The following is an 11,576-nucleotide window of genomic DNA, read 5'->3' as shown; positions in this document are numbered from 1 at the left end:
AAACTGAAACCAATGTTAAACACATAGAGGAACCGAATAACGTTTATGTAAAACCACTTTTGTGATTTCAGCAGATGAACAAACTATAAACCACCATGGGGATTTAATGAGTGGGCAGGTCGTGGTGGAAGTACAGCCAGTCTAAAATAATAGGATTGAGACAAGGTCTTTTGTAATCTCTCTCTGAAGGTCTTGTTTAGATCATGGAAGGATGACTGTGGTTCTGAAGGTCTTGTTTAGATCATGGATGGATGACTATGGTTCTGAAGGTCTTGTTAAGATCATGGATGGATGACTGTGGTTCTGAAGGTCTTGTTTAGATCATGGATGGATGACTATGGTTCTGAAGGTCTACTGTAGGTGTGTACATCCTTTTGTTACCACCCAGGAACAAACGTTTCCTGATCCAAATAATCATGGTCTTCAATAAATAAAAAAAACAGAGGACCAGCAATGTATGTTCAAGTGCGGTTACACAAAAAGAGAGAACATCTTAGTGTTTTACTCTTGGATCTACGGTGAGCCATTCAAGCTTTCTGCGATTCATGCTGCTGCACTTAGCAATGTCATGTCATTCAGTCTCAGTTTAAAACAGGCAAGACTTTGATAAGCAAAACATAAAAAGACTCTACCAGAAAAGTATGGATTAATTCCCAAGAGCATCACAGCAATTAGGCAAACAAGCGAGGCAGTCACTAGGCAGTTCATTAACATTCTGCCAGTCAAACACTCATTCTCAGCATGCTCTCAGTCTCCAGTAATAATACTGTTATTCCTTTGTTAAGACAACGGAGGGGTTTTGGATTCCACTTCTGACACCAAAACTATGCTAGCTAGCTTTGGTAAGCAATAAACAAGCGTGTGTTCATTCAGCAGTCTTTATTCTTAACCGAACTTCCTGTGTCCCCTGATGGCAGCATAATCATCTCATTACAGAAGACCAGGAAGTTTGACAGTTTAAAAAAAATCTAAGAACTGAAATCACAGGAATCTTGAAATGGAAACAAGGTAGTGTCATCTGGTAGTAGTGTCATCTGTAGAGAACAGTTTATTCCTCACCAATTCAGGCACATTCTAAGACAACTCGTTTGACCATTATGATCACTAGGGGTCTTTAGCAAGCACTTTAGAAGTCCAAACTGAACCCTGGCCCCTTACTTAGGCCCTTGTTGATGCCCCCACTAGAAGATTTAAATGGATTGGATCCGTATTTAAACAAACACCTTGGAGTAAGGGCTAATGATCCATTTGGAATGAGGCCACCAGGCTCAGCTCTACCACTGTCCTGTTGACTAGTTCACAGCTTCATGTCTTATGATAATATCATATCAACATACCAAACAATATCATCACAGCTAGCACTGAACGTTCCCTAAAGGCTCTCTTTTGGTTGTTTGAAATAACTTTCCCACAATGTTCTGGGAACCAATATCTGTTAGCTGGGATCACATAATATGATATCATGTGCTGTATAATACAATTTCATCCACAGGTTGGTGGCACCTTAATTGGGGCGGACGGGCTTGTGGTAATGGCAAGAGCGGAATCAGTGGAATGGTATGTAAATACATGGTTTGATGCCATTCCATTTGCTCTGTTCCAGCCATTATTATGAGCCGTCCTCCCCTCAACCTCCACTGATTTCATCGTCATACCATTGTAGTCCAGTTGACTATTCCCATCACAGTTAAAGGAGAATTTTCCTATTTCTGAATTAGATCTCTGTTTCTGGTGTAAATGGCATGTTCTAGAAGGGTCCAGTCACTGTTTTGTGTGATTTGTCTTGTTTTCCATACGTTTCTCCCAGCCATGATACACTTCCTCATTGCTTGTTGTGCAGTACCAGGGCACATAAAAGACATGAACAAAAGCTCAAAAAACACCCAAATATGTCCTTTTAGAAATGGATTTTCAGTATAGTGATGTAGGTCTTAAGATGTTGTACATGTGTCATTCCGAAATGTATCCGCAACATTATAATCCATTTTGGTCGACTTGCACTGTTTCCCCCCTGCAGCTGTGCAGGTTGAGCGTGTCCCTATAGTACACGGACACAGCCCGCGCAGCACAGCTGCTAGAAGAAACGGCTCCAGTCGCACAAAATGGAAGCTAACGTTGTGGATAAAGTCTGGAATGACACAATTGAATGTGTACAACATCTAAAGACCTACATCACTATACTGAAAGTGTGTCCGTTTCTAAAACGACATATTTGGGTGTGTTTTATTCATGTCTTTTGCGTTGCCCGATTACTGCACAACGAGCAAGGAAGTGAATCACGGCTGGGGTAAGTTTCTCAAAAACAAGCCAAACCACAAAAAAGGTGTCTGAACCCTTCTAGAACATGCCATTTACATCACAAATAGAGATTTACTTCAGAAATATGAAAATGTGCCTTTTAACTAGTCCAGGACATCATACAGGACCTCGTCTATCAGCACGTCGTTGTCACCCACGGGTATGTCCTGACACAGCTGCTCCCTGAAGGCCAGAGCGATGGTGTACGGCTTCCCCTTGGGGTGCTTCATACAGCGTTCCAGGTATGTGTCGTAGAAGCCCTTCCCTCGGCCCAGCCGGTTCCCATTCCTGTCAAATCCCAGGCCTGGCATCAAGATCAGGTCAAGACCTCCTGCATGGGAGGAAGACATGAAAATACATGAATGAGGAGGCTATAAAACAACACTGTTCATCCTATTTAAAACAGAAATACACTCCACCCCCTAAAAATGCTATTGTTGCTTCGTAGCAGTGAACTGCAGGCCTGCTTCAATAAATGCCAGAACTAAAACATGCATTGCCAGTTCTACAGTCTCCAGCATGATCAATTCTTTATAATTCCATCAGACCCAACAAGCTACAGATTCTCTGTGAGGCAAAAGATGGATGGTGTTCGCTGCAAGACTTCACAAGCCCTTGGATGAATATTTCACAACATCCTGATGTAACCATAGCATCAAGTGCTCGCTGACAACCCAAAGAAATAACAGATGAGATGTTTCACAGAATGTTTCTTAGAACATCTGATATCAGGGCCCGTACATATCAATCGTCTCAGGGTAGGAGTGCTGATCTAGAATCAGTTTTGGCTTTAAGATCAAAATGATCAAGATTACATGGACAGGGTGGACCTGATCCTAGATCAGCACTTTATGAATGCGGCAGCAGGTTTCTGGTGATGATGTGAACCTCTCACTTCATTCTGCTCGGTGTAGCCTGAGACTCTAATATCAAAAGCTCTTCCTGTTGTCACGCAACCATGACATTCATTAATCATTTATGCAGATTAAGCAGGGACATTCTGCATACACGTTCCTCACAGCAGCAGCAGGTTGCGGTCTCTTCTCTGGCCCTCCAGACTGCATGGCAACATTCATCTATTATTGATGCATGTAGCCTACTGTTGTTCACATGACTCATCTGGCATCACATCTACTTTAAATGGTAGTAAGGATGTAATGCTAACAATTGAACCCTGATAGTTAGACACGCACGCTCACACACACACCCACACACACCCTCCCAATGTGTAAATAAAACAGAGCCCAATCAAAGGTCTCTGTTTTAATCTACTCCAGTCTTTTCTATTCCTAGCCAATAACAAAGATCTCGGATGAATGTTAAATCATTCACTTTCTGAAGGACATCTACTCCTGCTGTGCCAAAATGCCATTACCCCTTTTCTCTCTCCCTCTCTGTTGTGTGCTCTCTCCCTCTCTCTCTCTGTTGTGTGCTCTCTCTCTCTCTCTCTCTCTCTCTCTCTCTGTTGTGTGCTCTCTCTCTCCCTCTCTCTCTCTGTTGTGTGCTCTCTCTCTCTCTCTCTGTTGTGTGCTCTCTCTCTTTCTCTCTCTCTCTCTCTGTTGTGAGCTCTCTCTCTCTCTGTTGTGAGCTCCCCTCTCTCTCTGTTATGAGCTCTCTCTCTCTCTCTCTCTCTGTTATGAGCTTTTTCTCTCTCTCTCTCTCTCTCTGCTGTGTTCACTCTCTCTCCCCCCCATTTCTATATGCTGTGTTCTCTCTCTCTCTCTGATGTGTGCTCTCTCGCCCTCTCTCTGCTCTGTTCACTCTCTCTGCTGTGTTCTCTCTCTCCATCTCTCTACTGTGTTCTCTCTCTCCCCCCATCTATCTGCTGTGTTCTCTCTTTCTCCATCTCTCTGCCGTGCTCTCTCTCTCTCCAGCTCTCTCTGCCGGGTTCTCTCTCTCTCCAGCTCTCTCTGACGTGTTCTCTCTCTCTCCAGCTCTCTCTGCCGTGTTCTCTCTCTCTCCAGCTCTCTCTGCCGTGTTCTCTCTCTCTTCAGCTCTCTCTGCCGTGTTCTCTCTCTCTTCAGCTCTCTCTGCCGTGTTCTCTCTCTCTTCAGCTCTCTCTGCCGTGTTCTCTCTCTCTTCAGCTCTCTCTGCCGTGCTCTCTCTCTCTCCAGCTCTCTCTGCCGTGTTCTCTCTCTCTCTCAGCTCTCTCTGCCGTGTTCTCTCTCTCTCTGCCTGTTCTCTCTCTCTCTGCCGTGTTCTCTCTCCCTCAGCTCTCTCTGCCGAGTTCTCTCTCTCTCCAGCTCTCTCTGCGTGTTCTCTCTCTCTTCAGCTCTCTCTGCCGTGTTCTCTCTCTCTTCAGCTCTCTCTGCCGTGCTCTCTCTCTCTCCAGTCTCTCTCTGCCGTGTTCTCTCTCTCTCCAGCTCTCTCTGCCGTGTTCTCTCTCCTCAGCTCTCTCTGCCGTGTTCTTCTCTCCAGCTCTCTCTGCCGTGTTCTCTCTCTCTCTCCAGCTCTCTCTGCCGTGTTCTCTCTCCCTCTAGCTCTCTCTGCCGTGTTCTATCTCTCCAGCTCTCTCTGCCGTGTTCTCTCTCGCTCAGCTCTCTCTGCCTCTCTCTCACTCACTCTCTCTGCCGTGTTCTCTCTCCCTCTAGCTCTCTCTGCCGTGTTCTCTCTCTCTCCGCCGTGTTCTCTCTCCCTCTAGCTCTCTCTGCCGTGTTCTCTCTCTCTCTGCCGTGTTCTCTCTCTCTCTCCGCCGTGTTCTCTCTCTCTCTGCCGTGTTCTCTCTCCCTCTGCCGTGTTCTCTCTCCCTCTGCCGTGTTCTCTCTCTCTCTGCCGTGTTCTCTCTCCCTCTGCCGTGTTCTCTCTCCCTCTGCCGTGTTCTCTCTCTCTCTCCGCCGTGTTCTCTCTCCCTCTAGCTCTCTGCCGTGTTCTCTCTCTGATGTGTGCTCTCTCGCCCTCTCTCTGCTCTGTTCACTCTCTCTCTGCCGTGTTCTCTCTCCCTCCAGCTCTCTCTGCCGTGTTCTCTCTCTCCGCCGTGTTCTCTCTCTCTCTGCCGTGTTCTCTCTCTCTCCGCCGTGTTCTCTCTCTCTCTCTCCACATGTAAGTATCTGAACAAGAGGAAAATGCTTTGAAGACAAGTTTCAGATGCTCAGCAGGATGGCAATCCTTGCAGGTAGCAATTTGTGTTGTGTTGTCCACACACACACACACACACACACCTCCAGACCTTTGCTTTCTATGCACCCCAGGACAAAGAGACATTCTTTATGAGGATGGAACTGCTGTTATGAAAAGAGGGAAATAATATGGTCTATACCCTTCTGTCAGCTCCTGGGAATATTCAAGGTACTTGGAATAAGGTGCCCTTCTTGTTGCTATGTGAAAACCATGACGATAATCAAAGCTAATCTGATGGCACGGCAAGACAGACCTCCCCCCATCTCTTCTCATGTATTTAAATTTGCTTTGCATTATGTTCTATCGGTAGTTTCCTTGACAACAGCCATGATAGGTTCATGAGAGGTATTCAAGGCTGCAGGACTGAGTCAGAGTGGAGAGAAATTCATCAAACCAGCTGTTCACTGTCAGAGGGAGCCCTAAACTGAAGACGTGATTGGTTGGTATACAGAGACTACAGAAAGTCTACACCCCCTTCAACTTTTTCACATTTTCTTGCGTTTTTAAGTGGGACTGAAATAGATTTAACTGTATTATTTTTATGTCAAGTTGAATAGAAAATTATATTTTTTTTTACAAATTAATAAAAATTAAACAACAAATAGTAATTGCAAAAGTATTCACCCTCTTTGTTTATGCAAACCTAAATTAGTTCATAAGTATTTCGCTTAACAAATCACATAAGGACTCCCTCTGTGTGAAATAACAAAGGTTGACATGATTTTTTAATGACTATCCTTTCCTCTGTCCCCCATACATACAACATATATAAGGTCCCTCAGTCAAATATTGAATTTCTAGCACAGATTCAACTACAAAGACCAGGGTGCTTTTTCGAAAGCCTCATTACGGATGGCAGTGATTGGTAGATGGGTAACAATAACAAATTAGACATTGAATATATCTTTAAGCATGGTCAAGGTAATAATGATGCAGTGGATGATGTATTAAACCAACCAGACACATCAAAGATGAAGTCATCCTTCTGAACTGAGCTGCAGGACAGGAAGGAAACTGCTCAGGGATGTCACCATGAGGCCATTGGTGATTTTAAAACAGCTAGAGTTCAATGGCTGTGATGGGAGAAAACTGAGGATGGATCAACAACATTGTAGTGACTCCACAATAATGACCTAAACGACAGAGTGAAAAGAAGAATACAAATATACAGAATACATGCATATGTATGCAATAAGGCACTAAAGTAATACTGAAGAAAAAAAAACAAGGCAAAGAAATGCAAAGCCTTATGCCAAATCCAACGCAACACATCACTGAGTAACTGCCTCCTTATTTTCAAGCATGGTGGTGGCTGCATCATTTACACCAGACACTGGGAGAGGAATTCACCTTTCAACAGGACAATAACCTACAACACAAAGCCAAAGCTACTGGAGTTGCTTACCAAGAACACAGTGAATATTCCTTTGGCCAAGTTACAGTTTTGACTTAAAATCTGCTTGAAAATATATGGCAAGACTTAAATTGCTGTCTAGCCATGATCCCCAACACCTTGACAGATCCTGAAGAATTTTCAAAAGAATAATGGGCTAATATTGCACAATACAGGTGTGCAAAGCTTTTAGAGTGTCACATCTGTCGTCAGGAATGGACCAAGGCGCAGCGGGTTGCGTGCTCATCATTGTTATTTATTAGAGAACACGAAAAAACCACGACAGTACACCAGTCTTGCAGGCTATACTAAAAGCAATGCAAAAACAACTACCCACAAAATCCAAACCAAACACACACCTAGTTATAGGACTCTCAATCAGCGGCAACTAGAAACACCTGCCTCCAATTGAGAGTCCAACACCCAAACCTAAACATAGAAAAACTAAACTAGACAGAACGTAGAAATACATACAAAAACCCTCTGCCACATCCTGACCAAAACTAATACAATTACTCCCTCTGCTGGTCAGGACGTGACATAGAGACTTACCCAAGAAGACTGACCGCTGCCAAATGTGTTTCTGACATGTATTGACACAGAGGGGTGAATACTTATCTAATCAAGGTGTATTAGGGTTTTATTTTCATTCATCTTTAAAAATGTTTGAATTTTTTCTTCCACTTTGACATGAGTATTTTGTGAAGATCGTTGACAAAAAAGAAAGATTAAATCCATTTTAATCCCACTTTGGAACGCAACAAAATGTGAAAAAAGTTAAAGGGAGTGTAGACTTTCTATAGTCCCCAACGCCAAAATAAGTGAACCTGGTTACAAGTGAACCTGGTTACTAGTGAACCTGGTTACTAGTGAACCTGGTTACTAGTGAACCTGGTTACAAGTGAACCTGGTTACAAGTGAACCTGGTTACTTGAGCTGGCGAGTGGAGTGCATGAGGTGAGTAAGAGCGATAATTAGAATTGACACAGGTTATTGCCAGACAGGAGTGAATTCATACATATGTAACCGGTGTGAAATGGCTAGCTAGTTATAGCGGGGTGCGCGCTAATAGCGTTTCAATCGGTGATGTCACTCGCTCTGAGACCTTGAAGTAGTTGTTCCCCTTGCTCTGCAAGGGCTGCGACTTTTGTGGAGCGATGGGTAACGATGCTTTGAGGGTGGCTGTTGCCGATGGGTGCAGAGGGTCCCTGGTTCGAGCCCAGGTAGGGGCGAGGAGAGGGACGGAAGCAATACTGTTACACATACACAATGAAGGAGCGTGGTTATGACCAGTTTGGTTCCAGAAGTCATGATGACATTATTTGCACAGCTCAAATAGACTCAGAGAATGCACAACAAACACATTTCCTCCCCAGGCGTCGGTATTTCATATCCTATCTAATAATTAAAACTGTGACGGTCTGGATTAAAATAGTTGAGGTTGACAGAGGAAAAAATAAGTATTCACCATCCAAGAGATTACAATGCTAATAACCGTTATCAATATGATCTTTCTTATTATACAGCAGCAGCAGAGTTGATTACAATAGAATTATGCAACGTCACCAATGATTCACAGTGCTTATTTGGTGCTCAGGGTAAATGTTACCAGATCTAGGATCAGTTTATCCTCCCCAATGTTTTTTTTTTCACACCTTTATTTAACCAGGTAGGCAAGTTGAGAACAAGTTCTCATTTACAAAGACTAATGATTATCATATTATGATTGATTATGATTATCAATGATTAACCTTTAGGGGGTAAATGACCTTGGATCAGTGTTGGGGCAATTCCATCCTTCCCCTTGCATAGTATTTCGATTAAGTGTCACATGTCAGGTGTGTGGCCAGACGTAAAGATTGTTATTGCAGGAGACTATCAGTCTCGATGATGGTGCTATACCACCATCTTGTGGAGGAAACCAAAACAGGAACTTTTGTCTGACACTAATATGGTATCACATGTTGGAGACTGTGAATGCATCCCAAATGGCACCCTTTCCCCTAAATAGTGCACTACTTCTGAACAGGGCCCATAGGGGAACAAAGATTAACTGTGTATAAGGGAAGAAAGACGAACATTGCAAGGCCATGCCAGGATTTAGGTAATTCAAACAAATAGGTCATAAGTGTGTTATGATACACACAGCTGGTAACATACAACAGGCAAACTAAAGTACAATGTGTCAACACACACTGTGAGGATCGTATCACCATAGGGCACCCTGTGTGTGTGTGTGTGTGTAAATGTTTTCCAACCTTATCAGGCCCACAAATTCCTGGCAAGTCACCGGAATGTCCTGACAAGGTAGAAAAACAGTCAGGACTTCTTTCATGTCCTGAATTTGTTAACATTCTATTTTACGCTTAAGGGTTAGGTTTAGGAGTTAAGTTTAGGTTAGGCATTTGGGTTTCAGTTAGGTTAAAGGTTATGGGTTAGGGAAACTAGGATTTTGATTGGGAATACATTTTTACTCCCCAAAAAGTAAAAAATGAATCACGAAAACTAAGCTCTGTGTGTGTGTGTGTGTGTGGCCCTATGTGCATACTGAAAGAAGGTATGACGCTTACTTGACTCGGTAGGATATAAAGGATATTTTGTTGTTGTGTATAACCAATAAAGAGATCCCAGAAAAATAGAATAGGTTCTCACACAAAGTGGACGGACTCCATTATCTTCTTCTTCTTGTGTGTGTGTGTGTGTGTGTGTGTGTGTGTGTGTGTGTGTGTGTGTGTGTGTGTAGGTTAACACTAACCTGTCTCCAAGGCCTCCTCTCTGGTGTTGTCGTTGGCAGTAGGCTGTCTGATGTTCCAAGAAGTCAGAGGCAGTGACATCATATCCTCCATGCTGGTGAGCTTCACCATGTCCATGTGGTTACTGGTGCCCTGTGTCAAGTACTTGGGCATAAAGCAGGTCTTACCGTGCTTAAACAAGTCCTGAATTATCTCCTCGGTTCTCACCTCGTCATGCATGCTGAGGAACACAGCGATGCGCTCACAGCTAGCATACTTGGGGTGCTTGAAGAGCTGGTTGAGAGGAGAGTATAAACGGGTCAGTGTATGCATAGTTTTTCTATTTTCCTGTCATTTACGGAGCAAATTACATCAAATAATGCATGTAAATTAACCATTCAAAATGTGCTGTTAGGTTTGGTGAAAGTAATTAGGTATGAGGTGTTAGACTGGTAATTATATGATTACAGCATTAAGGTACTGCCAGTTTAACATAGGCAGTATGGCCTATGAAAACCATGTGAGGTCACCAACTGGAGACATCTGACAAACGAATTGTTTGAGTTATTTGATTATTTTAAAAGCAATATCGTCTATCTGTTAGTAAAAGGCAAGTTACATATAATTGAAAGCATTCATGGCTAGGTGTCTTCTGCTTGCAGGTATTGACAATACTAAACAAAAGTAACTATAGAGAGCAATAGTAAAGGCATGTTTTTGGAGGCACCAACTCTACCCTGGTTCACACTAAATCAGGCTTTGGCTCCACAGGCTGTCTAGCCACGCACCTGGTCACCCAAACGGGTTACCAGGTGCTGATGGGGGGGGGGGGGTCCTCAGGAGTGGTAAGTGTGGTAAGTGGTAAGACCCCCTAGAGGGGGCAACCCCCCCCCCCCCCCCCCACCTGGGATCCACCACAACGGGGCGCCACTGGTCATTTTAGGACATTTTAACCACGGGCACCAGGGAACCACTGTACAAAGCCTGTGGGGAAATGAATGGAATTTTGGGGATAAACGGCAAAAATGAGGTATGTGGTAAACACAGGCTTAGGAGGTCTTATATGTCTGTTCTATGAGATCATCTCCATCAGCTAACATTACTTTGTGATTTTCCAAAAAATTATCTGAAAAAGCACATAAAAGGCTTCATAATTCATAAAGGTCATGTTAACTGACTGATATCTCATAGAGCAAAACATACCAGATATCCTAATGCAACATTCAAATAAACTCGGAAATCTCAGACTTCTGAGTGAAAAAAAAAAGAAGAAAACTCTGACTGGAATGTTTTTTGAAAGGTCAACTGGGAATTCAAAGTCCGAAACTCTGGCATCTTTCTAGAGCTCCAAATTTCCGAAATGAAGACCACCAACGTCGTGATTGACCTCGTTTTTTCCAAGTTCCCATTTATCTTGAAAGCACCATAAACCTGTGTTAATCTCAGATCTTATTTTCGACATTTATCCCAGAACCCCATTTTTTTCCGCATTCAATTTCCCATTGGAATGGCTGAACGAAACAGATTTCCGGTTTCTAGGACTACAAACTGGCGAGTTCTATTGGCAACGCGACGATAGGACACATGCATACACAAATTCAGCTTTTAGCGTTGTAAAAAAAAATCATTAAAAAATGCACAAGCACATTGTAAATGTGATACCCAGTTTTTTGTTACATGATTGTTTATATCTCACTGCAGTTACCTTTTGCGAAATGACTCGAGACTGGCGAAGTTTCTCTTGATCGTCCAACGCAGCTACTCGTTTCTTTATTTCTCGCCTCATAGCTTGTTTGGCTGCACGCAAGGCGGCCATGCTGGCTAATGTAAAACTCGTGTCCAAAGATAAAAATGTTGCAATGTGTGTGAGTTCAGAGAAAGCAGCAAGTTAGGCTGGCCTTGAAATGAGAAAATTCTACATTTGGATTGGACTCAGCTAGCCACGTAATTGATTTGCCAATCAATCATTAAACAGACTGCAATAACATAATAATCACCTATATGGCTATCACACTACCCCACGGCACTATTTGACA

General features: G+C 43.2%; 1 protein-coding gene across 1 annotated transcript; it reads right to left on the bottom strand.

Annotated features, from left to right (window-relative positions):
- Positions 1–864: 864 nt before the first annotated feature.
- On the bottom strand, positions 865–11,536 carry mthfs (5,10-methenyltetrahydrofolate synthetase (5-formyltetrahydrofolate cyclo-ligase)). The gene is made up of 3 exons (XM_014127624.3): positions 11,246–11,536; positions 9,564–9,834; positions 865–2,629 (listed from the first exon to the last, which is right to left on the bottom strand). Exons 1-3 carry the CDS (start codon positions 11,354–11,356, stop codon positions 2,403–2,405), a joined length of 609 nt encoding a protein of 202 aa, XP_013983099.1. The 5' UTR covers positions 11,357–11,536; the 3' UTR covers positions 865–2,402.
- Positions 11,537–11,576: the final 40 nt, after the last annotated feature.

This window comes from Salmo salar, chromosome 26 (genome assembly GCF_965601325.2).
Source record: "Salmo salar chromosome 26, fSalSal1, whole genome shotgun sequence".
Classification (NCBI taxonomy): Eukaryota; Metazoa; Chordata; class Actinopteri; order Salmoniformes; family Salmonidae; genus Salmo; species Salmo salar.
Note: the sequence above shows the minus strand (reverse complement) of the source record. Positions and strands in the feature narration are given on the sequence as shown.

Excerpts from the sequence above, each read along its gene's own strand:
- mthfs (XM_014127624.3), bottom strand. The coding sequence starts at position 11,356 with ATGGCCGCCTTGCGTGCAGCCAAACAAGCTATGAGGCGAGAAATAAAG. Across the intron at positions 9,835-11,245 it reads CTCGAGTCATTTCGCAAAAG|CTCTTCAAGCACCCCAAGTA; the intron begins GTAACTGCAGTG and ends CCTCTCAACCAG. Across the intron at positions 2,630-9,563 it reads AGAGGAGGCCTTGGAGACAG|GAGGTCTTGACCTGATCTTG; the intron begins GTTAGTGTTAAC and ends CCTCCCATGCAG.